Source organism: Opisthorchis viverrini (assembly GCF_000715545.1).
Source record: "Opisthorchis viverrini unplaced genomic scaffold opera_v5_536, whole genome shotgun sequence".
Classification (NCBI taxonomy): Eukaryota; Metazoa; Platyhelminthes; class Trematoda; order Opisthorchiida; family Opisthorchiidae; genus Opisthorchis; species Opisthorchis viverrini.
This window is the reverse complement of record NW_008752200.1, coordinates 95,290-121,193: the sequence shown is the minus strand read 5'-3', so window position 1 is coordinate 121,193 and position 25,904 is coordinate 95,290. Positions and strand designations below refer to the sequence as shown.

Below are 25,904 nucleotides of genomic sequence, written 5' to 3'. Positions count from 1 at the left end.
TTCAGTAGTAATTCAATGCGTTCTATAGAAATCCTTGCTATGGTTACGCAAAGGCACTTTGGGCTGTTATGTGTCAAGTTGAGCAGATATACGTCCCATGCGCATGGCTTTCTTCGCTCAGTGAGTTTCCTTCGCTTAGTTGGTAGGTCACTTTGTTTTCCTTGAACTAGGGTTGTGTTTAGACAGTGACGATCGATAATTTGTAGAGGATAATGTGAACTTATTGGCGGTGGTATTCCAAGTACCATCGGGTTCTCATCCGAGTCCACAAGCTCACTGGTTAAAGACTTTGCCAGCGAGTAGCTGTATGCGGTAACCCCCTCAACGAGTCCTCCTTCCTAAAAGGTCACTACTTTTCCTTACATCTGAAGGGGGACGCTCCCAACCCCTCTGGGAGTTCACGAATTGGGTTACCAGGGAGTGGTTTTGTCCCACAGGAAGGACTAAAAACTGATCGTCTAGGAAATGTAGACATCAGATTTCAAGGTACGCGTAGCGATTCTGAACAATGGTTCGGGTCAAGTCATTGGCTTTCAAATTGCCGTAGACTTGGCTACCTACCCGCACAGTCGTTCGCCATCCAAAACTATGAACAAGGTTTTCCTTTTTTCAGTTATAAACCCCAAACCAGAATTTCTCTTCTCCGGTCGATCTGTCTGTACGTTATATGGTTGTTGCATACGATAGTCTACTCACACACCAGCAGTGACCTGTCAGTTGCCATCAGCCAACTTAAACATGATGTTACTGGCCCTAATTACTATTTCGCCATCGAAGTATTAGGTTCATTTCTCAAAATCTTTGATTGCCTGCACATTACTACACCCCATTATTTGACCTTAAGGGATAGGTTGACGGTATTCCATGATCTATGTGTAGTTAATGATGTCCACCTGCGTATCGCGATGCTATCAGGAATGGAAACTGAAACAATTTTGCCTCTTTTCTAGTGTTATACGTGTGGCGGATGGGCCGATGCGTACTTTTTTTAGATCGTCAGGCATACCCTACAAGTGTGTACATCGATTTGTAGCGCGATTTCACCTGGTCGAGGTTGCACAATGAAGACTGAACCCCTTCCAAATAGCTCGCTTCTTTTAGTTATGGAGGCGCATCACGTTTCAAGGCCTATGTGAACAACCGTTCCTTGGGGGTCTGTCGAGGTCGAGGTCTAAAATTGGAGTTACAGTTTTCCACGCCTTTATGTGTTGAATGCGGGATTCCAGGCGTCCTCAATTTCGAACTTAATTCTTCAGCTGGTCTTGAAGATATAAAACAGCCTTTTCCCGTAACGAACTTGCTGAAATAGAACAGTGCAATTTTGTACGATATCCTGGATTGATCGAATGGTTTGAGTAGATTTAAAAGGAAGAATAATCTTGTCAAAGGCTTGCCGTGCAGTTTGCCACGGTAGTGCAAAACTGTTTCTGCTTCCTCAGATACCACTTCCATTTACGAATAGCGCTGGTATCAGAAAACTTCAGAACGGTGCTGTTTGCTGTGAACACGATATAAAACTCACTTACTGGGTTGATTGAATGTTTGCTCCGAGATACTCATACAAGACCTTTTTTCCGTCGTGCACCTCAAGCTGCTTAGGACGAGTTCAGATGGCCCCCCTATGTTGCCATGTAGAGTAAAATCGAACAAAATCTTCCGGCGAGCGCCACCCACAGTTTCCTCTTTGCATCCGTGCGTCTTCGTCAAAGTTGACTGACGTGAATCGATTGAAATATCAATGTCAGCGCCATTTCATGTAGCACCTATATGGTTTTTAAAATTGCTGGTTTTAGCTGCCTCGTCGAGGTCTCTATGACGTTGGCACTGCAAGTCACGTTTTGCATTGGTTTTTGTGCAGTTGTGGGTAGCAGACTGTATAGAAACCGTGACCCAAGAGGTGGTCAATAAGCCAACTAGCTTTGATGCTTCAAGTCGGCTGACCCTACTTATGCGGGTGTTCTTTCTGTCGTTATGGTCGCCCTCATATTACGTGCAAATTCTCTTCCATTGCTAACTTAAGCTACTCACAGAAGAGCAAGGAACCCGCAGTCGTGGACTTCCTTTGTGAAGGTTATAAGAAAACAGAATGCACAATACGAGGAAATGGAAACATTCGAAACATGAAAGTAGGCACACGAGTCGTAGAGTTAGGAGGATTTGGAGAAGTAAACTTCGACCCGAAACTTGGATAACCAATGGAATTGGGGAAACCCGGAGAAGGAAGAATTCTTCAGTATTCAATGGCTTCGGGGGAAGAAAAAAGTTTAATAGCTCTGTGCGGTAACAGGAGAACGAGCCAAACCTGGGTGACCACAAGCAAGGGGGTTAGGCTAAACGGGTGAATGATTTTGGAAGTGGAACGGATGAATTGGGTTCTGGAAAACGTGTACCACAACAGAAAGTCTTGAATTTGACTTCAAAACAGGTGGTTGTGGGTCGTTGATCAATGTTGGAGAAGCACATTCATACAGGTTTTTGGGCAGCGACATTCAAAGGCAAGAAACACTACAGCACCTCAGATCTGATAGCAGTATTCCACGGTATGAACGGATGTGAAATTTGTGAGCGAGTAGCAGTTTGAACGGAGAGAAGAATGTTCGTGAGCGGAATAGAAGAACTTTCTGGGAGCCCGAATTGCAGCTAATTTGACGTGAAATGCTCACAAAAGCGATTAACCAAGGAGTGAATGCATCAGGGACTATGGACTGGTGTTGCAGTTTACTACGAGAGTGAGTTTGCATGTGGACAGATGAAGGGACATGAAGACCTATTAGGGATTGGAAGGACTGGAAGTAGGCTAACTCCACTTAGTGCTTATTGTGCTCGTTGTCTGCAAGTGATGGTCGCAAATCTGAGATGAGTCGGTTTGCTGCGAATAGAGGGTATATATGTGGAGGGTAGCTTCATTTACTAAGAGATGGTTGGAGCTAGAACTTACGTTTTTTTGGAAATGCCCCGTGCAACTGATGATCCGAGGATGCAGGGTGGAAACGTATAGTTCAGTGAGAAAGCACACTTGCCACAATCGATCGAAAGCATTAGGGACGCTGATGAGACACACTGGTTCATCCTCACCCGCAAGAGTCTAAGACTGTTGACCGAACGTGAGGAGCATAATTAATGGGTCAATGGTGGAGCGCTGCAACCTATGTAAGTGGTTGCTCAAGAGGACACTGCTTGACAGGTAGTCATGAGTTTTTTGACACAAAGCATGTAATAGAAATAAGTTAGCTGTTGCTCGTGTCTGGAAGGGATGTTCGCCTAATTACTTAGAGTCCAAAAGCCCATGTGGTATGCATTAGTGGTTCTATTGATGGCCGTGTTTGGAAGGAAAAGTGAGAACAAAGCCATTCTCAGACCATTTTTTCAAAACCCAAAAGCGTACCAGATAGGTCACTGAGGAACACATTTCCTCTCGTCTATTTCTGCAAGCATCTAAATGATCGGAAAGTGCTTAAAGAATTGCAGTCGAATTCCACTGTTTACGAAGGATATTGGATATAACCCGTATTTGATTTAACTGTTTGTAAACTTTACCGTTTTCACGTTATAGGTGCAGATAACATGTTGTTTATCTGGAACGTTGCTACTGAGGAACCGTTGGTAGAAATTATGCTTCCTGATATGGTCTTGTCCGTATCCTTCAATTACAATGGTTCGCGCCTGGTCACCACATGCAAGGACCGACATACACGCGTGTTGAATCCGCGAACCGGTGAAGTGCTTTTGGTAAGTCGCAAAACGAAGTGAGAACCAAGCCAGCATGTTTAGTAATTCGCCTCCCCCGCTATACTCCTCTAGTTCAACCAGAAACAGATCTTTTTGTTGCGTTTCTAGCATATCATGCCCCCACATGACTGTTTTGGGGTTTCTGAGAGTGCGGGAGTCACTGTTACGAAGATTTCCACCGTGCCACCGTCGTTCACTGATTTTCGTAGCACTCTTCAGGGGAGTCCACAGCAAACAATCCTTCCCAGACTTCTATGAGGTTTCCTGTCCTCATCCTTATGCTTCTCAGAAGTTCAGCGTTCGGAGAAGCGATTTCCGCTCCACATAAATCCTGCAAAAGATCACACTGGCTAGGTTACACTTCTGAAAGAAACTACATCGAAGTGATAATTGACGCAGTCATAGCTTCTAAATCCACGAATTGATCAGCTTCAAATCAAATCTTGAATTTGGAATCTTATCGTTACCAATCGAGCTTGAACTTTTCCTTAGGCTGTATAGAAACCATTTTTGAACAGCATAAAAATAAAATATGCCGGAGGGGCTCTGAATTAGGGCGCCGTTAGCCGCACCTGACATCCTGTGAGAACCTCACCCAAGACGAGTACAGGGCAAAACGATAGACAAATGCCATCTTTGCAGTCCAACTAGGAAGTAACAGCGTGCTCGCCACGGGGATCGATTGCGTGAGTGATCTCCAGATGATCTGTACAGTCAAGGAAATTCCCATGGACCCCAGTCCTGAAAGCATGAAGGTCCCATACTACTTCGCCATGTTTCTCCGAGCTTTCGTTGAAGAGAGTTTCGAATATAAAGCGGTATTCTGTGGCAAACGTTGATTAATCGTGCGCAGTACTTTTCCTAACCACCATAAACTGATAGACCTTACTTATCGCTGTGGTGATTAAAATTCGTCACCAACTACTGGCTTGCGCTCGAGTTCGTCGCGCGACACTGTGTTCACGTAACTCCTGCTGTGATGAGGAGGTACCGAGAATCAGAATTTTCCGCTGAAATTACCAGTTAGTAATCTCTCAAATCAATACAGATCCCACGTGCACTCTTTTATTTTACTGTGTTATGGCTATTTCCCTTAGTCCATATGTCCTGGACGGATGAGTAAAGCTTGTATTGCCATGTGATCTCTGTACCACGTAAATCAAAAAAGGAAGTCAGTTTTCGAATGCAAGTTATCGTTGAGGTGTTTCCTTTGATGATCATGCGGGAATCTGTGGGTTTTGTCATCGCTCGACACGGGCATAGGATGACAAAATTGCTCGTCTCGAGTTGGAGCTAGGTATGAGTGACGATTCTGATGACAGTGTTTTAAAGAATCTAGGAACAAAGAAATGACGTTAACAGGCGCCTTTCAGACCGCTGGGTAATTGAACCAGATAGCTTCAAAGTCATTACGCCCACTTACCGAATCCAAATGTGGATCGAAGCACTCGCGCGTTGTTTTTTCGAGATCTGACTAAATCCAAACACTCGGAGATTTTCCGTGTCCCCACCTTGGTTGTTATCAGATCCTGTCTGAGGATCGATTGTTAATCAGGGAAAAAATCCATCTGTTTTCCAGTAGGTGGATGATTTCACGTATATGCCAACAGCTAGTTCAAGAATCGTACCTACTACTGAAACCTCTAATATAACGAATGTTCACTATTTATACCGGGTGAAGAAAACTACTGTTGAAAATTTTATCCACTGAATAACTTATAGGATTGCTCACGATTTGTGCAATCTTTTCACATTCTGGCACACTGAATTTGGATTTCGTAGGTTACGTCGAAGTGTACCTCCGTATAAATTGAAGACCCCCTTTGAACTTCTTGTTGTTTAGAATCTGGTTGATTGTTTTCCTACTTGGGTCTTTTGGGAAATGGCATCCAGTGGAGTTGTTTTCAGATTTATCTTCGTATGCGAAACTTACACGTTCACTGAAAACACCATTTTCGTGGTTTTACATAAGTAATTCTTCATTGCAGTTATCCGTATTAGCTGTGGTTTATTACAGATGCTTCTACCTCTCACGCGGTGTCCTCGTCTAACTCTCCTGATTAAATCACTGCTTTCAGGAGGGCATCTGTCATCAAGGCTCCAAACCCCAGCAGGCCGTCTACCTCAAGGATGACAGGATTTTCACCACTGGGTTCTCTCCAATGAGCGAACGGCAGTATGCGTTGTGGAAGGGTGTAAGTATTCTGACGTACCTTTTTGCTACACATACAGCAAACTTCGATTAGTAAAGCCCTCATCTAGTTGCCCAGTGATGACTGAATGATGAGCACATTGTGGAGCGCTGTCAAACACATATACGCCCATCACCTCGTTGCCATGGGTCCGGTACCTGTTTCGTGACAGTCTGTATGACACATTAAAATGTCCAATGCCCGATTGTATGATCCTCTTCCAGAAAGCCAGAGATATGCAGAGTGGAACCTCGGAAATTAATATATTCCTGTAATATTCACAACCTTTGATGTGGACCGCCTCGTGCCGTTCTTCCACTTCTTAAAAAAACGTTTTCGATCCGTAAGCTTTCGCCGACATAGTTGTTTTCCGAAAAGAACCGCATCGCATGCCTTCTCACTGGGTTTATGAAATTTCCTCTGTTCACAACAATGTTCGTCAACGTGGGATGAATTTTTCTATTTTGTGGACGCTCCAATACCCCCTGCATATCCGTGACTCATGCATACTAATGCAACATGATGAACATGCACAATGATCGTCAGCCCTCCTTACCTACGTCATTAGGAACTGATGTTTCTTCATTTGTCCAAGTGTGAATAAAACCACTGGACACGATGAGTCATCATGAAGACGCATACAACGTATAAGAATGCAGATAATGGTTGCTGCCAACTTGGAAAATATTACGTAATGATGTCTTGCTTCGTTCTTTCCTTAACCCTTGTTACTTCCAGTCGCTATTTCAACTGGGGCTTAGTCAAATTAAAAATATTCCACTAACGCGGCAGGTTGGTACCATTTGTGCCTATGACAAATGCTGCAGCACGAACCAAACCAAGTACCACTAACATTAGTCATCTACGTCGAAGATAAACGGACCGTTTGTGGAATCAGAAAGTGTCTAGTCTGTGTTTCCCGGGGCTTGTTTCCTCGAGGGAGACTCGCAATGGAGAAAACTGTGCCTTCCCAAGTTTCTCTTCGCGATAGAGTTATTTGTTAGAAGAAGTGCTGTATTCAGCCACTGAGAAAAACTTCACTTCTTCACCAATGGGTACCGAATATTTTTGATCCTGCTAGTCTCCAAAGGGGTCCACCTGACCGAACAAAGAGACGCCCATCCAGCTTGACAGAACAGGATGTTCGAAAGTCAGACTTAGTTTTTTGTTGTTGAGCCCTACTAGTTCTCATTAGTAGCACTGATTAGTGTGTTTGAAAAAAGTTACGGACAGGTACTAGCTTATCAGTCTGTCGATAGTTTCTGGAGATTGCAGGCTCATGACTGCTAGGTTTTAGTTGTCTTCCACTGTGGGCTGACGAGGTAACTCATTTCTCATACAACACCACGGATGGGCATACCGCGGTGATTTCCCAAGGATTTATGTTTAACTTAATTCGGTGAGCGTAACTTAGACCGTAGTAGATAGCAGACCCATCATTTGGATTGCTTGTGAGCATTTCGTTTTTTCCACCGATCCCGTTAACTTACACCTCGCATGGTGGTCATACAGATTAGGCGGTTACGCCATATATATTTGGTTAAACTAGATATACGCGTGTTGTCCAGCAAGAGAATTTTTGTTTTATACATATGTGCACTTGAAAGGTTAGAGCTGTGGGTTACCGATGTTAGTTTGTTACCAGATTTGGGCGCTCGTTCATCAAGGCTAGTAATTTCAAGGTGTACTTCTTTGTAATACCCACTGGAGCATTTTGGACATCTTTCTACACTGAACTAAAACTAATTATGATTTCCAGTGATTGTGGCCGTCTCCACTGACGATTCCCCAAGCGTTGATGAATAAGTGCAGCACCTGGAACCGCCTAACCTTTAATCGTGTCTATAGTCAATGACTCGCATCTCAACGCACTCTATGCTGTGCTTGCCTGATAGATGAAGACACAAACTATGTTGGTACTCTATTTCCTCTCGCTTTGTGTATGGGGGTTGCAGATCATTCCGGGCCTTGCTTTTGATACTGCACCGTTCTCTTCGTTTGTTTGTTTCGGGTCATCTTGGTCCTGCTGTGTGGAAATATCCCGCCTTCTGGATTCTCGGTGTGTTGGAAACCTCAAAGTACTCGAAAGCCATGGCGTGCTCAGAGCACTGAGGACTGCTGGCCTCATTCAAGTCCTCCGATCACACTCTATCTCAAGTTAAATTTAGACTCCCAATAAAATGGGAAAACATAATAAAGATGGCTTTGTCTCGCACATAGCTCTCCAATTGTTTGACTCCTATCAGTCGTTTCTGAACTAACATTGATCTCTCTTATACATTGCACCATATCGGACGGTTAAGTGAGATGCGCCTCGAAAAAAAAAGTATCACTTCATGCTAGTGGCTCTAAGTGCTTTTCCATATTTGAACCTGTTGTGTCTCTGCAAGTTGGGAATAACGGAAGTGTGACCGTAATTGTAAATGGCAACCATCCGTTCATCATGGTGTATCTGAATCGTGTGTGAGCTGCACCTTATCACTCATATTACTTCACAACTTGGTGTTTCAGCGGAAATGCATCGTGCTGAGCTTGAAACCGAGGTCCACTTCTTATTTTCTTCTGAATTACGACTAATGCGCTGGATCACAATGCAAGTCCTCTTCGACAGGACCGAACGCGTTTCCAATTGAGATTTTCCATGGGTCTCAATATGCTCTTGAGTAAATTGTATGGGCATTTACGGAGTGACTTGCAGAACGATGGATCTTTTCATTTATATATTCCGAACTAGCTCTCAGGGCGTTTATGTTACTTACTGATCGATTCCTGCGGCCTAACACACAGGTCCTTTATGGCACACTTGAGTTACGATCCTATCTTCATCTAAGAAACACCTCTGTAACCTCACTCGTCTATTCTGATTCTGGCTGTGTATGTCAATCGAGAGAGGATAAGTTTTTCATCCTTCCAAACTAATACCACCTGTCTGATACGACCGAATCTTCTCAGGCATGTCAACGCTCTAATCGGGGGGGGGGGGGGGGGGGGGGGGGGGGGGGGGGGGGGGGGGGGGGGGGGGGGGGGGGGGGGGGGGGGGGGGGGGGGGGGGGGGGGGGGGGGGGGGGGGGGGGGGGGGGGGGGGGGGGGGGGGGGGGGGGGGGGGGGGGGGGGGGGGGGGGGGGGGGGGGGGGGGGGGGGGGGGGGGGGGGGGGGGGGGGGGGGGGGGGGGGGGGGGGGGGGGGGGGGGGGGGGGGGGGGGGGGGGGGGGGGGNAGGGGGGGGGGGGGGGGGGAGCAGCGTACCATAATTTGGGAGTCATTCAATCAGGACTTTAGCATGCTTTTTTTGTGAACGTTTCAGGATAGTTTGCTAGCAACGCCAGGTGGGGACTTCCACCTTCTCGGCTGCTCCTGGCGTCTTTAGAGAGTGCATCCATTTCAAGTGTTAATGTGTCCGTAGGGCTGCAAAATTTTCACCGCCTGGAAGAAATCATCCACTATAGTCTACTCTTCCATTGTCGCAGGTAATAAACCGTTTTTCGTGGGCGGTGGAAGCGCGTGTTAGTTCTGTCTCGCTTCAAAGCGTTACAGACAGTAGGTGCTTCGTTTCGGTGGCGCGGATGTCTCTACTGCGTGTAATCCACTTAAAAGACAAGCAAATTGGGTTCGATCAATAGGTTTAATAATTATTCATTTCCGACGAGGGCAGAAGCGTGTCCCGACATGTCTGCTTGACTGGGACGGTCGATGGCTACAACTGTCTCTGTCGAAGGGGCATTGATAGGTTTGTTTTTAATCCGGGTATAAGTTTTGGACTAGAGTTTGCTAGACCAAACAGTAGTGTTTTGTGTTTTGGGCTTTCAGATGTGTGGTATTAATCATCGGTTCCTTCTCCGACGTTAGAAACTGTTCAGCCATACGCCTACCGGCGCAGAAAGTGCCTGGCAATTAGGCTGAAATTTATGTGTCGCGCTCTAGAATTACCCTTTTTCTGATTATGAAGGATACGCTTGAACACAAGTCTAGTTTCCTAGTTATATCAGCTCACTGGTGTAACACTGTGTCGCCGCGTCCTGTTCACGGAAGTTGCGTAAACAATATCTTCGTATAGACCGTGATTCCGTCCTTGAAATCAAATGATCATTCAGCTCTAGCACTCCCTTGGTGCCCAGCTGCCACGTCACCCGAGAGAAGCGAGAAGGTTGAAATACTGCCAGGGTATTCGAGCTCTTGTTGGCACTGAAAACACGGAAGGGCAGCGTGCTGGTGTATGCAATAGTACGGGTTGCATGTAATGTCTTTTGCCGTAGTCTCAGCTCGTAAACTGCAGTCACATTCTCCAAAGGCTTACGAGTATTTGTGGCAGAAACCCAGTGTGACCGTGTGTGGAGAATGAGATATGTTGCAGATGCGCGGCATTACAACTGGCAGAAATTTAGGGGATCGTAGCCGATTTTCAACTTCATTCAAAGGCCCTAGTAAAGCACATAACAGATATTGCATTCTGAATGGTGAGTTTTGCGATTTCCGATATCTCTCATGGGACGGTGTGGATATACATGTTGGGCGAGGTCAGTCTCTTTCAGTGATCTCGGTTTTGTTCAGAATCTTTTCCTGCTAAATTGCGGGCCACACAAGACTAGTGCTTTAATGCTCGGTCTGAAATGTTAACGTAAGAATCATCTATGGTGTCTCGCGATTCAGTTTGTCCATGTTGCTTATACCGACGGTGGTCCTCCCAGTGTTTTCGAAACCTAACTTTCCAAGTGGGTGTATAAACATGACTTATCACCCGTAACAGCTGTGCAGTACTCTGCTCTCAATCACTGGCGGATGACCAACTCGAAGTCATGCAAATCCGTAATTCGTGAACAGCTTCTCTACTCATGTCTTCTGCACTGGATAAGGTACGCTATAAATCATGGAATTTAGACCGACGCGTGATACTTGTCCTTTTTTCTGGAAGATTGTATTACTGTTCTGAAACACTTACGCCGTTTTGAAGATACCCTTTTCCACGGTATCGTCGGTGTTAATTCGTAGTGACTCGGTATGGCGCGTCAGCAGGATGGCACGGAATTTCGGACATCACTTGAAGTCGTAGTGATAAGTAGTGGAAAGCGTGGCTGACATCTACAGCCTGTCCAACAGCGTTTATCAGTTCTCTTGTGGTAAACCTGGTTTGGTCGGTTGTGCATTTCATCCAGTGGCGGATTATTAATTGCACACGTAGACTTCACGACTGCTACAATGTAGCCACTCAACAGGCGGTTTGCGTCACTGACGTGGATAAGGCAGGTCTTGCCGCCGTGCGGTAAGAGTCCGGAATGTCGCACAACCAGTGTTGTATTTGTGCAGCTGACAGTAACCGGACTTTGGTAACCTGTTTTGTGGGACGATCGATGCATGCGTATTTACGCAGCTACGGGTAATGTATGGAACCCTAAATTGTTAGCCTGAGCATGCATGGGTTAATAAATGACCTGGAGTCCAGCGCAGTATTCTCCAGCTTTGAGATTGTCATCAATTGGTGTTGTTACTGCTATTATTACTGTTATTATTACTTCTATTAATGCCTCTGTGCCTCCGTACTCTTTTTTTATCAGACTGACTTCACTGAGCCTCTGCACATCCAAGAATTGGACACGAGCAACGGTGTGATGTTTCCCTTCTATGATCCTGACACGAATCTGATATATCTTTGTGGAAAGGTAATTACTCCGCATTCCGCTTCTCTATATGAGGTTGGCCATGCCCACGATTTTTTATGTTTGAATGGCTTCGTCTTATCCCAACCTTTTTTGTATCATGTCTCCATTTTGTGATACTCATGTGATCGTCCATCCTCAGGCTTGCAAGTATTCCATCGCCCTGTTGATTTTAAACTCAGTCAGTGAGTCGCTGAATGTAATTCATCGTTAGTTAGGGTTTGACCCAGACATAATGATGATGACATACTATCCATTCCTCAGTGTGCATGGCACCCATCTTCGTAATTTTACTGAAAATTCAATCGCTCCCTTCATTTAGACTGTTAAGCTTCATATCCGGGCATTTAATCATGTAATCTTGTCTGCTCTGTGACACATAGTGCTGTCATGCATGTATGTTGGAGACTACTATGTTTGAAAGAAATTTGGGCATTTTGGGCCGTATTCCTGCATTAGCTTATGCTCTCTCACAAATTTCACTCTCTTAGGACTATGTTTACAGCTGTTAGGCCACCGTTGGAACGAATAATGCAATTGAAAGTTTTATTAATTTCACATCCAAAAACATTTTGTACGAGGTATTAGCAGACCTATTCCTGCGGATAATATACTTGATCAATGACAACCTGACAGTCTCTATACACAACGAATCATGTCACGCACTCTAGCTGATGTTTTCCGTGCGCGGAAACCTCTGTATGTGACTTTGTGTGTAATTTCACCCAACGCACAACTTTTGCCTAATTGTGACCTAGTTATTTTACCCTCGTGGAATGGTACCGGAGTTTGAGAAACCGCGTGTTAACTCCTTCCTCACAGACCAGGTGCTTTAGTTGAAAACCCGTAATTGCACGCTAGTTTGATTTCGGTGTACTGTTGTTTAGTGACAAACCCATGGATTTTCCATATACCCTCCCTCCCTTCCACCAAAAAAGAGTCCACGGCTTCTTGGAGTAAAATGATGACTCATTTCATGGATGGGTTTCTCAGGTTATCCTTTCATCCTTGGATTGAGCAGTCAGATAATCTTGTGTTCTATATTCGCTCTGTGTGCCCCGCTCCTCAGACTGCACCAGCAGATGTGTCTGAACCTTTTGGACTGCTCTTCATCCGCACTCAACACACCCCTACTACTTCCAATTAATGGTTTGCTTCAATAAGTCCTCATCACTGAGCCACACTTCAGAATTTGTTGAAGCGTATTTTATGCCGTATTTGAATCCTATATGATTTAGAATTGCACGTACAATCTCATCTTTTAACTCTCCAGTGTTCAAAAAAAATTTTTGTGTTTGTAGCGATTTTGTGGCAGTGAAAAGAAAGCAGAAGGCAGACTGTGATGGTAAAACACATCCCGCAACATTATGTCGAGTGTGATGGGAATTTCGAAGTAGGTTTATTGCTCAGCCTCTAACTTCTGAACCAGGGAAATGTAATCACACAGACAACACAGTAACATCTTTCGATTTAAAAAAAAACACGGCCACTAATAGTCTGAATTATACTACGAACCATAAGTTGGTGCTGGGTACAGTAGTGAACATATTTCAGACCTTCGATTACATTTATATGCCATACCTGATAACTGGACAGTTCGTGCAATTCATTCGACCGCAGAAGCAACTGACTCAACTTGTCCATGAGTCCTATTATCCCTACATGAATGCCCGAATCAGTCATTGCACGTGTTTCGGAATAATACAGTATAGAGGCTATCGGCACTGGCGAATGACCCGTACTGCGGATACCTTAGCTGGATGCGTGGCATGTCTATGCTTGAAGCTCATCTTCTGAGTTTGTCTGTCGACTCGTTTAGGTTGCACTCAACCATATACACGTGAGCTCTCTGCAACGAAAATGCTTTGAAATAATAGATAATGGGAATTCCCTCTCCGACAAGACTCATATCGTATGGGCATCCTTATAAGCTTACCTGAGGTAACTGAAGTTCTCATTAATCAACGGTGGTACCAGAATGAAGACCCAAGCTCTGTTTGGAAAATTGTATAGTGTTTGGAAACTAATAGAATTTCTGGTCAAAACGGACAGCGAATTTTAACGAAGATATTGTTGGTAGTTCAGGTAGCTTATATGATTGTTAATTTTGGAAACGTAAAAATCTGAGCATGTGGTGACACGAAACACGGATGCAAATTTCCGGAAGCATGGTATTCCATGACGGATTCGACTAACCGTCATGAACTAGATCCAGTTATTGCATCACTACATGCAAAGAATCAGCTCCTTAACCGGGATACTCAGAGGGTCCATCACCGTAGTAGCGAGCGAAGAAACAGGAAACTCTTTGGAGTCATATCACTAAGGGCCTTAAAGTGGAACTCAGAGAGGTCATGGGCAAAGGTCACTCGAGAATCTGCCAGTGGGCGAAAGCAAGGGATGCCAAGTTCAAAGACGTGATAACCGACCGATCAGGACATAGCATAGGAGACGAACCATTAGAACCGCCCAATCGAACGATTAATCGTGATCGCAGGTCAATTCAGCTAAGTTCATTTCATTGTGATAACCGTGAACCGTGTAGATGCCTACGGTTGTTCGGGTAGCGGCAGCTCATGGTAGCTGATAGTGTAGGACAGAAGAAATGATTTGTGCCAAAAAAGAAAAAAAAACGAGAAAACAGCGGGTTGTTTATCACGAATAAAAGAGTGTATTGTTGGTAGTGTGAGGAGATTTGGGATTTTTTTGTGGGATTTCGTCCTGTAAGTGAAGCCAATCTATGCTAAAAAGCCGACAAGCACTGTACAGCTGTTTCATCCTTATTGGGAATCATCAGCAGTGCGCATCTCACGAAACTCCGAAGAGTTTCGAACCCGCGACCTCCCGGCTAGTAGTTTGAACACTTAACCGTTCGGCCGCGAGTGGCTGATCAGCAGTGCGATTAACTCGCACTTAGACAGGATATAGCGCCGCTCATCCTTCAATCACGGGATCCACATCACGCGGTCACACGTGTTGACTGGCTCCTCGAGTGTATGTATATAGAAATAAGAATGGTTGTATGACATCTTGATGCCAGGGAGTAAATGATCGAGCCGGCTTAGTTGTTTTAACCGAGTCAATTTGTCAATTGGACAAGTAGCTGGTTTGTTAACAAAGTCTATTCCTTCCACCTCAGCATTGCTGATCATATGCTTCTGTTTTGTACGCACAATGCTTCGGAGATACCGGGTGTCAAACAGAGGTAGTGTCCTTTTGTCTCAGACATACAGTGGACAGGCTTCGCAACAACAAAACAACAATGGACGCCGTTAATTGACAGACTAATTTCACCATGGTTGCTTAAGTCATGGAAAAACGACTCAGCTCTTAGCGGTTCGAACATTCACTTCGTGAGCAATACCACCAACTGACATGCTGCAGTCTGTCCACTATCTTTAGGCCTTTCCCGGGAAGAAGTTACACACAGGAATAGAAAACACGACGTTTATTAATTCAGTTGTAAAGTCGAAATGGAGTGTGACTGGACAGTCTTGACTTATAATGGTGTACTTAGGAGAATACTTTCCCCAGACCATCATACATTCTTGGGTGCTGGATAATGAGGACTGGTGATGTGTAACGGAAATGTTCGGAACGCCTTCGTTGCGAGACATCGACACAGGAAGGCGCGACCGATTAAGTTCAACTCGGTTTTTGGATCTAAAACGACTCCTACTGATGTGGCGTTGTTCGCGAGTGGCTGCAGGTCGAAGATGTGGTCGATGCACCCGCGATTCGGAAAGAATCCCACCGCTTGTGAATATTGGTAGGATTCTTCAGATGTGGTGGTCAAACTAGTAAGCCGCTGAGTTGCAGATCTAATACTTATTGGCGGGAACGACAGTAGATATCTATCGCCCGTTTGGCACTTCTAAGGCTAGGTGTTCTGCAAGTTCTTTACCTCATCAATACATATAGTAGAGGCAAGACAATCGACTCCTTGTTCTTCCACAAGAGTTTGCTTTCAGTGTCAGCTGAGCAGATTACATCCAATTGTGAAGTTAGTGGTGCTCTGATTGGGTACCTCACACACTAGCTGAATTATTCTCCGATGTGTCCCGTCCTCCTAAACAGCAAAATTAGAAAGTTTTTGAGCCATATTTCCAATGAGGGTTTCAATGGCCCATAGTTTCCTTGGCCCAGGGTGATGTGTGGTTCGAAAAATACCTCGACTTTTTGGAATCACCACCAGCTGCTCTCTTTCTTGGGCTCTACTTAGCCCCCTTCCGTCGATAAGTCTTGAGAGTGCGAACCAAGCGTGGTTTCACAGATTTGACTGATTGAATAGCCTAATTCGCAACTCCGAGACATGGGTCGCTAATTGTATTAAGCAACGTCTTTGCATTGGGATGCATGGGGTTTCGAGTATCGAGCCAGTTTTCATTCGGTCGACCTGTGTGTTTTCTGTTAGTGTGTTGAATAGAAGTCGCCTGCTTACAAAGTGGCAACTGCGTCTTGTGGGCAAGCCTGTCAAACGAGTTGGTGTTTTCCACCTTGATCGTGGAAAAGCGGACTGCTTTACGAGCACTAACCTGGTTAGGATATAACCCACTACACATGTTCTGAAAGGGGCGACATTCTTGAACTCAAACTCGCCATTCACAGCTAATCGCTCTTCGGTCAATCTGAATACTCGTCTGGTTGAGGTTCGGATGGCCCCCGCATAATGCGATGCTCACCCTTATGCTGAAATCATGTGTATTTAAGAAATAGATGGTATCAGTCAACAGTTTTGTAGGATGATCACCGCTGTCGTTTATTAGAGTGCCTTCACCAAATACACCGCCGAGGTCACTTTCATCGTTGTCGATTCTTGCCAGTTGAGCATACGAATCGCCATGTAGAATATCATTACTCGTGCACTTCGCCATCGGAAAATGTCCTAAACGTTCTCCGTAAGGGTGTCTTTGTCAGCATCACTGCTGTAATTTGTCAAGATTGCGGCTTTAGTTGCGGATCTTGACAAATCCGACCAGTTTGACTACCCAAATTAGGCTGTTCTTGGGAATCCAGTCCAGCTGATCGTCTTGAGCCCCCATACTGAACACCATACCCCCGCCAATGAGACCGTTGTGCACAAGTTCCTCATTTTCTGACGGCTGGATAGTAAAGCGTGAGGTAACTGCTTTGTTTTTGTACGGTTTTCAGATGCACTGCCTTTTTTGCATGTGGTTTCGAGACATACCTTATGCCAATTTGTCAGTGGAAAGAGTATGAGCAAAAAAGATCTGTTGACTTACCTGACAAAGAGTAGTATCACTAAAAACTTGATTAGCAAATTCCTTAGTTTTAGTAGCGTATGTGTGGTTTCTATTTTTTGTGCGTTGAGGGCTATAGGTTTGCCACCAGATAAGGTAGTATTGGTATTTAGAATTTATGACTTTAGGGGCCATCCGCTGTGCTTACACCGCACGAGTAGTATTTTCTTCCTGGCTTTCTGGCTAAGGCGAATCTCACCGTGAATCTTTGACTCACCAATTCACACCACAAGTTAATAGGAGAAAGTACGGTTCGGTTCCTAGCTTCTGTCCGAAAAATTCTGACGGGCGTGACCGTATGACCGTATGTTATGACTTTCCTGGGAGAGACTGCTCGGAGTTGATAAACCAATAATCTGACCCACTTGGTTGTTGGGGCTCGCTCAGCCCAAAGGCTTAGGGGGTAAACATGACTGTGTGATTCCTAATGCACATCAGCCGCTTTTTGAGCAACACCGGGTATTTGCCTTTTTAATGTATTTCGACTGCACTATTACGGTCAACTGTTGGGCGATCGAGATCTCCGCCCAACCCATCTTTTTCCAGTGGAAGGCAGCATGAATGCTTCCACAAATATGAAGAAGAATCAATTTGGAACATAAAGGACGAAGCAGAAACACGGTAGTTGGTGTAAAAGTATAATCAACTGAAATTGCAGGGACGTTATCGGACCTCGGGTAGTGAAGTTGCTTTGTACGGTTTACAAATACGCGTTAGCTTCATCTTAGCCATATGCGACAGTTTCTAGATTTCCGCTTGATTTTTACCAGCCCGAAGAATATACTCAACCCGTGATCCACTAAAATCCTTTGAAATTCTCTGCAACTGACTGGTAGGTCGTCAGTAGGCTGGTGCCTCCTGTGAACATTTGGGAAAATACACCCACTTTTTCCATCTCTTCAGAGGGCCTGACTTCTGTTTGATTCCAAAAGATAGATTTGGGGTTCTAGAAGGACATTAGTCTCGTTCTTTCGCTTGAGAAAGAATTCCTGTTGTTTGAAGAATTCTACCGAAGCTTTTGGACAATTCGCACTATGAAACGCAAATGGCCCAAGCAAGACACTCCTCTAGGGTGATTTCAAAGTGACCCACCGATTCTTCGTGATTGCAGAGTTGGAGCAGGAACATGAGATTCCCATTCGCCTCCAGCACGCCTCATTGCATCTTCTAACTGTCCAATCGGTTCCTTTGACTGTAGGAAAACGCCTGAACTCATGTCATGGGGTGTGCTTCAAATCCTTTTTTCCTGTTCTTCTCTCTCCAAACGTTATTCCTAATGACGAAAAGTTGCTGGATCCCAAAGCCACCTTATATTTATGTTGTGCCGAATTAGGCACAATTTCGATGTGCTCGTTCGGCCTAACTTCTGTCGTTAGATATATGGTTTTGATTTTCGTATCTCGTGCTGAAATTCTACGGGTTTGCCAACATAGCACATAGTTGAGTTGTTCCGCATACGGCGCCCCCCCTCGTAGTAATTTCCTTCCATCTATGATCCTTTCATGTGCTCCCTGTGAAAGCTGCGCTTCAACCGCACGTAGTCCACAACTTGATACACCATGAAAGCTGTTTTTTAACTACAGGCTTTTTGCAGTATGCTTTGCCGACATCCGTTTGTGCGCTTTACCCTATGTGGGAATGTGTTTGCTACTCGGCGGTTGGTAAATGGTGCGTCAGTTTAAACTTTTTTCACTGTTATACCCGAGAATTGAATTCGTTGAGCTTGAAGTTTTATTAGGTGTGAACATAAAGCTGAAGAGGTCGGCTTCTGGCACGGTTCTTAAGGACTGGTCAGTCCTGCTCTGGGGTTTCTTGAATTATTCAAACGGCGTTTGGATGTCAAATGTTCAAGGAGGAAATAAAGTACCCTAATCCGCGACACATTTGACAGCGAGATATTCCCGCTAATACTAGTACGTCTTAAAGTTAATTTCGGGATGTGTTAGGGTCCTAAAAGTAACTATTGGCTGCAATTTTTCAGGTTTTCCTTTCCCGTGCTGATCACTCAGTGGACGATATCAGTATATCGCACTTAATTCTTTCCAGTTCTCTCACCGCACTGTTTTATCGGGTCTCTGATACATTCAGTTGAATTAAGTGACCACACTCCAACCAATTCCCTCTGGATACATAAGCGAGTTTTTTATTCTCCGAGATTTTTCATTAACTGAACCATTTTTTCGTCGCATACTTGGGAATTACATCCTAATTAATACGCCTATCAATGAAGGTATCCTGAGGAACGTGCGGAGCACGTTCCAGTAACCTTTCTAATCAGCTCGCCTTGCATCACCATACCGTAATAATCAGTATTTTTGTACGCCTTTGCTCGTGACTTTCAATCGTGATGATTTCCAGAGTTCTATAAATCACACCCTTGGTGTAATTCTTTCCCTGATTTTAACATGTCAATTTCATCCCAATTTTGCAACCGATCGCCGAAAGATTGAAGTGCACTTTTAAGTAGTCCCACTGTTTTATCGGTTTTGGGCGCATGGTCTATGAATATTCGACCTTGACCAACCAGCCAGCTGCCACAGCTGCATCAATAGTGACTGACTATTGATCGTTTGTCACAGTGTGCGTTAAACTGGCAGCTGTACAATTTTTCTGTTTTTTTTTCTTGTTGGCTATAGAAATCCAAAATGGATAGCACTGTCTCCCAGTGTTTTGTTTTTATGACCTAATCATAATTATGTCTTGATGATTACCTGTAATTTCTGTCGGTATTCTCCCGTTTGTTTTCCTGTCAGCAGTAAATTATTTATTTGGTACTGCATGCAAAATGTACCTGGCAAATAGTTCTCCTTGAACCAGTCTCGAGGTTTTTCGTATTTATGTTTACTATCGATTCCGCGGTGCCCACCTGTTGGTTACAGAACCACCCGCCACGTGTGGAATCCATACCGATTTCTTTCCTCACTGTCTTCGGTTACGACACTTGCGAGCGAATGAATGGTGTCTCTTCGAATTTGCCCAATTCCAAGTCTATCATTCGCTCCCAAGGCTGTTGTCAGTTAATTAATGATAACTGAGGTGTTGGTTTGTGCCGTTTATGAAACACATTTGGAGAAAAGTCTCAGTGAAGTCTTCTCTACATTGTTCGCTTACTGCCAAGTACCACCACCACTTTCAATGGAACTGACTATTTGAAGTTAAAAGCTTGTCGTTACCCTTCTGCTGCTGTTTATAATGGCTTGTCTGAATGCCGCTGAATATGGCCACATTGTACTGCAGTGTAACATAGTACATTTGGTTTTCTGCTTATCAGCCTTCGACCAATTACTTTTGGTACAGCTAGCAGCTATGGGTGCTGTCGTATCAACCTTTGTTAGGGAATAACACAGCTACTTTGAAGGTGGCATGGCCACATGGTTAATTGGCATTCCTATTGCATCCCACGGAACCACTTCCTCGCAGTCGCATGTGCTACCAACTGAACGCCCTTTGCTCGGCGTAAACCCGAATGAATGGGACCGGTGGGTGAACAGGAGAGAAGCCCTTGTGCTTCCTTCACGTTGTTCTGAAGCTAAGCATTGAAATGGTATTGCGGCTAAGCGATTAGATGCTGTTGGTTTCGGTGCATGAAATTCCTCCTCCAGATGAATCTGGGAACTGAATTCGCTATTTTCCGTGTAAGCAAGCCCCCTTTCGTTCCAAACTGAGAGCTCTAAGCGGATTTTTTTTTAACAATCTTGCGTTGCAAGGATCAATAAATATGATGAAAGTAGCTGTCATGTTCTGGAATGTTTCAGCTCCTTTACCGAACCATGTACCCATAGGAATTTCGTTTTCAGGTCGAATCTCACATACCTGCTAGCTTCAGTAAAAACTGATTCCTCTATGTTTAATACCCACTTTCGGTGACACTGTTTATCGAGTGATTACGTCCATTCCTCAATTCTTTCTTCTTTTAGGGCGATAGCACCATTCGATATTTCGAAATCACAGACGAAGAGCCCTACGTTCACTTCATCAATATGCTGACTAGTTCAGATCCACAGCGGGGTATGGGCTGGATGCCTAAACGTGGTTTGGACGTGAACCAGTGTGAAATTGCTCGATTCTACAAGCTGCATACCAAGGGTCTTTGCGAAGTTATTCCATTTACTGTGCCTCGAAAATCCGAACTCTTCCAGGATGACCTCTATCCAGACACAATTGGTGATACACCTCCGCTCACGGTCGATGAATGGATGGCTGGAAAGGATGCAGATCCTATTTTAGTGAGTCACAGTTTGCCTCTGTGGTGATTGGGTTGATTTCAATATCAATGACGATTTGCTGGATTGCGCTGTCTTCCGTTCATTTCAATCTGCCACTGAGAATCGGTACTTTTACTAGTACAAACTTGAGCTTAGCTCTCTGTCATTCTCTAGTTATTCGACGTCCCGTATTCAGGTTCGAGGTTTACCACCTTCGGGTTATCTGATGCCTAATGCGGACTACTGTGGCTCTTTCACTGCTCACTATTTCTGGTGAATCTGTACTAAGGTGTTATACGCAACCCCTTAATTTTGGCATGTGCTGAAGTGCCCTGCTTTTCCCTGGAAGTTGCACTTTTTTCTGTTAGTTGAGTTTGACAAAGGATTGCGTTCTTGGGTCCATCTGTTTCGACTTGAGGATGTTCATTTCAGAAGAAAACATTCATTCGGCTGAAGTTTTCGGGGATTCGGTCACATCACCCTTGTTTGTGTGGTGTAACCACAAAAGACTTAGGTCCTCATGCTCTTCTTGGTCGATTGTGGTGGGCTCACGGTGCATATATCCTAGTCATTCATTGTTTTGTTCTGTTGTAGTTAAGTAGTATATCCTTTTCATGATAGTTTAAGGATCCGAACACTGCACGTGAGTCCGGTTTAGCGTTGTCTACAAACACCTTTGGCTTTGAAGTCTGACCGCACGGCAATGGTCACCACTACTGTAGATCGAGAAAAAAAAATCATCAGATAGGTTTCGCTGTGGAAATCAAAGAGCTGAGAAGACCTAAGCGGCTTTAAATAAACGTCTTGAATAACTGCAAATATGTCCCCCTACATGATAGTCCAGTAAGCTTCAAGCATTCACGAATCTGTTCTTCGAGTTTTTGTCCATCAGTCGGTTAATGACACTGTTGCTAGACTACTGCACTTGATTTTTCTGTGTACTGGGTGAGATCCGACATTCGTTTATTCCTCTAGTGCTGGTATGCTAAGCCAGCGACTACTGACGTACGTGCCAATATTGCTGCGTGCTCTATTTCAGACGAGCTCGTCGTGTTTCTCTTGCATACTTGTGCTCCAAGGAATATCATGGGATGGAACAGGGTTAACTTTTACCAATCAGTGCTACGTGATGTAGCTGCGGAGAGTCAAGCAAGATACCATAGATATCCTGACGGCCTCATTCAAAGCGATAGGCGTTAATCCTTTAAGACTATCTTTTCTCAGTGCGAAATCTCTGTGAATGGGTGTCCAAGATGGCGTGTTTACTTTTCAAGTGGAATTACCAGTTAGGAGTGTTGCTGTATGTCGTACGTGTAGTTCATTTAGTCTTCAGTGAGACAGTCACCCTTTTAGCTAGGACGCTCCCGAACCCATGTGGCCAGCATCTGGTCTCATTGGCATCTTGTAATTCCGTAGGTTGAACTCACCTTATCAGCCCACTTCAGATAGTCGCGCTACAGCGTCTTTTTCATGGTCGACTTTATTGATACACCAGCAGTAAGCGCTACCGCCCAATTTCCACCCACCTATTAGCAAAATATAGGGGCGAAATGTAGGGTGACGAATCGGTGGTGCTTCAAACGGGGATTAAATGACCACATATATGCCTCTTATCGGACGAAGACGTTATCCACAATGTCAATCTAGCATCCTTTTTGAAATATATTCAGCATGGTTCCAAGACACAAAAACAAACTAGGTAGTCCGGACGAGAAGTATGATAGCATGCCTTTCCACTGGGATCAGTTGGATGCCCTACCTGTGAAGCTTCCGGTTACGCGTAAGGAGCATTGTATCGTCCCCAGTAAGGAGGGAGCAGAGATGTCACAACACACCAAGTTTGACGGTAGCCGTTTTATTTTGCGGTATCTTCATGGTATGCCCTGTTTGGACTTTTCACCTGCAACTATGTACAATGAAAAGCAGTATATTCTTTGGTAGACGGCAATTAGGCATGTGTGGTACTTGTCCTGACCACTGTAAACAGGTGAGCTTCTTTAACTACTCTGTTGATTGTAATTCGTTACGAAATACCCGTTTGCGCACCATCTTGTTGCGGCTACGGCCAACCAACTCATGCTGTGCTACGAATGCACCCGTGATCAGATTGGGAAGTATTTAAGGTCCTTCATATCAGGGAGTCAGGTTTTTCACAGCTTGGTTGCATATGTTTTATCACCAGTCGAATTGACATCAGTGTGTTGAGGTTGAAATGCGTGGTTGTTGCGCACGTGTGGATTTTCATGGGGTCTACTAACCCAGGTCGGTCATGATCAGTCGCTGATCGTTTGGATGACCTTTCCTGTTAGCTTGTTGGTTGCCCTGTTCAGGCAGTCTTGAACCTGACCTCTCCGCCCTCCCCACCTTGACTTTTGTCTGTTTGCTTCCACAATGGTTCCTGTATCTTGGTATGCTGGTCTGATGGCGGAGGCTAACTCATTGCTACCATTGCAACATGAGCTGCCAACATTCCTCTCTTTATCAACCCCATGTTTGTGTCTCACACATGTACAAGCGAGGCGCTTAATTCCTGGGCCTTATTTGGATCTCCCAGGATTTTAGATTTTATAGCAGAGATTCCGTTCTGAGAGTGAGGCTACTCAGTGCTGAACCTCGAGAAACATTGTACAGCTGTTTATCACTGTTGAATGCCATCGGCAATGCGCATCTCACTATGTTCCAACCGCTAACTAAACGGTTGTTAGCAGTGTGATCAGTTGCATTTACAAAAGTCATCGCACCCCAAACTTCCAGTTACTGAGTCCGCGTCAGCTTTTCAGCTTATGGTAGCTTAAATTACACGATGTATTGTCTGTCAAAGCTTGTCAATGCTGTGCTAAACTGCTGTGGTTTTTTCGATTGACCTGTTCGAAGCGAGTTGCTTAAATCACATATCGACTACCAGCCACCCGATCACATCAGTCTCTTCAGGACTCTGCTGCAGATCTTTTTTGCGCTGAAGACCTTATTCGTTGACTCTCAGTCCACTTTCACTTTCAAGAGCCTCAGGTTCACTGTCTGCCATAAAAAATTCACGTGAGTCGTCCGTCTATCACTGTAATGTACAGGAAGATTACCTAATCGTTTGCATCATCACCGGAGGCCTGCCGCTTGTCACGTTAGACAGTACGTACCTTTAAATCTCGGTCCTTGATTAACCTCAAACCAGACCAGACGTACACCTCGGTCGATACAAACAAGGTTATTACGTCGTTTCCTGTCGTGCTACCCAACTGTGCTTTTCTCATGATGCTCAAATCGCTGCAAGGCAACAAACCAGCGATATCTGACACAGAGTTGTCGGATATGAAAGTCATTGATCTTCGAATATCAGCACAAATTTAGTCGGGGTGCGTAGAACCGCTGCCAAGACGAATCGCTATTCATGGAACCGCTCAACCCAATGACACTGGGCAGCCGCCCGTGAGGAATTCTCTAAGCGAGTCCAATGCGAATGTGTTCATCTCTTTATCACTGGTAATTGGTTTATGTGCATCTTTTGTGACGTCTTCTGCCCTAATACAAAAGTTCCAATTACGCATTTACGTATGCCGTACCCCACATCACCACTTGGACGCTGTGTTGTTGACAACTGTGGATACTGGATTGAATCGTCCTGTTCGTTACCATCGTTTTCTACTTGGAAAGGTTTTAATATTACCTTTCGGATATCCAACACCCCTAATGACTGTTCCATCTGTAGACACGCAATAATCGATAGTCCATTTCCTGCTACTCACTTAAATACGCGCACAATTCTGCCCAACCATCCTGTTTCACACGCAGCGAAATGTACCGCTGTGGCGTTACTTCTATAATCTAAACTTTTGTGAGCACATAAGCATAGATACATCGGCTCACATTCCGCGCAGTTTGTTGAAATCACTCAAACGTGAGTGCCTGTACGTTCATCTGGTGGTGTTAGTTGATTGTGCAGCTGGCTTCATTCATCTCATTTACTCGGCCTTGTGTTTATAGCTAGGTCGATTCTTCAGAAGTACAGACTACCAGCTGGCACATCTGCTTTTGTTATGTCTTTTGGCTGGTCTAAATAGCCCGATGCATCTGGCTGCTTGACAATGTATCATGCGACGTTCGGCTATCAGTTATACCTAGTTTCATCTTTTCCGACTTTCTCGGAGGGGACGACTGCTGTTCCTTCAGATTGTTTCTCGAATGGCCGTTCATTACCTTTGTGTTTCGATGTACCCTGAAATTTCTGTTTGTTTTCAAAAGTTACTGCTCCACTGCGGCACATGTAAGAACAACTTGACGCATTAACAAACTTAACTTGCCCTTCCTACATGCATTCACGCTTAACTTCATTTCTATCTTTACGGGACTATCTTTGTCCGCGGACCAAAGCCTTGGTAGGTTGAACACGGCTGTCCGAATTTCGATTTGAGTAACGTCAGTTCATCGACTGGGGTCGACTGCCACTATCAAGCTACATGACTCCGTAAATTCGCAGTGCTAAGCCGACAATATACCAGTCGAAAGTGTTATCAGTATAGTATGAACCGGACAATCTCAGGGATATCATCGATTCCGCGCTCTCAAAAACCTTGAAAGTGTCCCTAGTCTCTGGTCCGCTAGGCGTTTTCTTTTGGTGTAACCCAGAAAGAAAGGAGACGGAGATATAGTCGGGTCACTCATTTGTAAAACGCGAATCTTCACCCGTTCAGTTTTACATACTGCCGATCTCGTAGCTAATCAATCTTAGAATCTTAGATCGAGGTGATCAACCGCAGGACATCCATCTAAATCACTAACATTGTCAAATAAACGGATGACATTCGTTCAACTTCCGTCGGTGTGACGTTTGTGTCGTATTTTATCAAGAATGAGAGCGTATTCTATATATATAT

The 25,904-nt window shown here is 44.6% G+C and overlaps 2 protein-coding genes across 2 annotated transcripts in view; one reads left to right on the top strand and one right to left on the bottom strand.

The window, feature by feature from the left end:
- T265_11635 (hypothetical protein) overlaps positions 1-25,904 on the top strand; it is a gene marked incomplete at both ends in the record, with an annotated part of 63,710 nt that overhangs the window by 15,543 nt on the left and 22,263 nt on the right. The window contains 3 exons of the mRNA XM_009178340.1: positions 3,554-3,729; positions 5,808-5,924; positions 20,749-21,057. Of these exons, the coding sequence (XP_009176604.1) occupies positions 3,554-3,729; positions 5,808-5,924; positions 20,749-21,057 (602 nt within the window). The remainder of the gene's footprint in view (positions 1-3,553; positions 3,730-5,807; positions 5,925-20,748; positions 21,058-25,904) is intronic.
- The window catches only part of T265_11634 (hypothetical protein), a gene marked incomplete at both ends in the record, with an annotated part of 23,643 nt that continues 19,429 nt past the window's right edge, over positions 21,691-25,904 (bottom strand). Inside the window, one exon of the mRNA XM_009178341.1 lies at positions 21,691-21,752. Coding sequence (XP_009176605.1) covers positions 21,691-21,752 — 62 coding nt within the window. The remainder of the gene's footprint in view (positions 21,753-25,904) is intronic.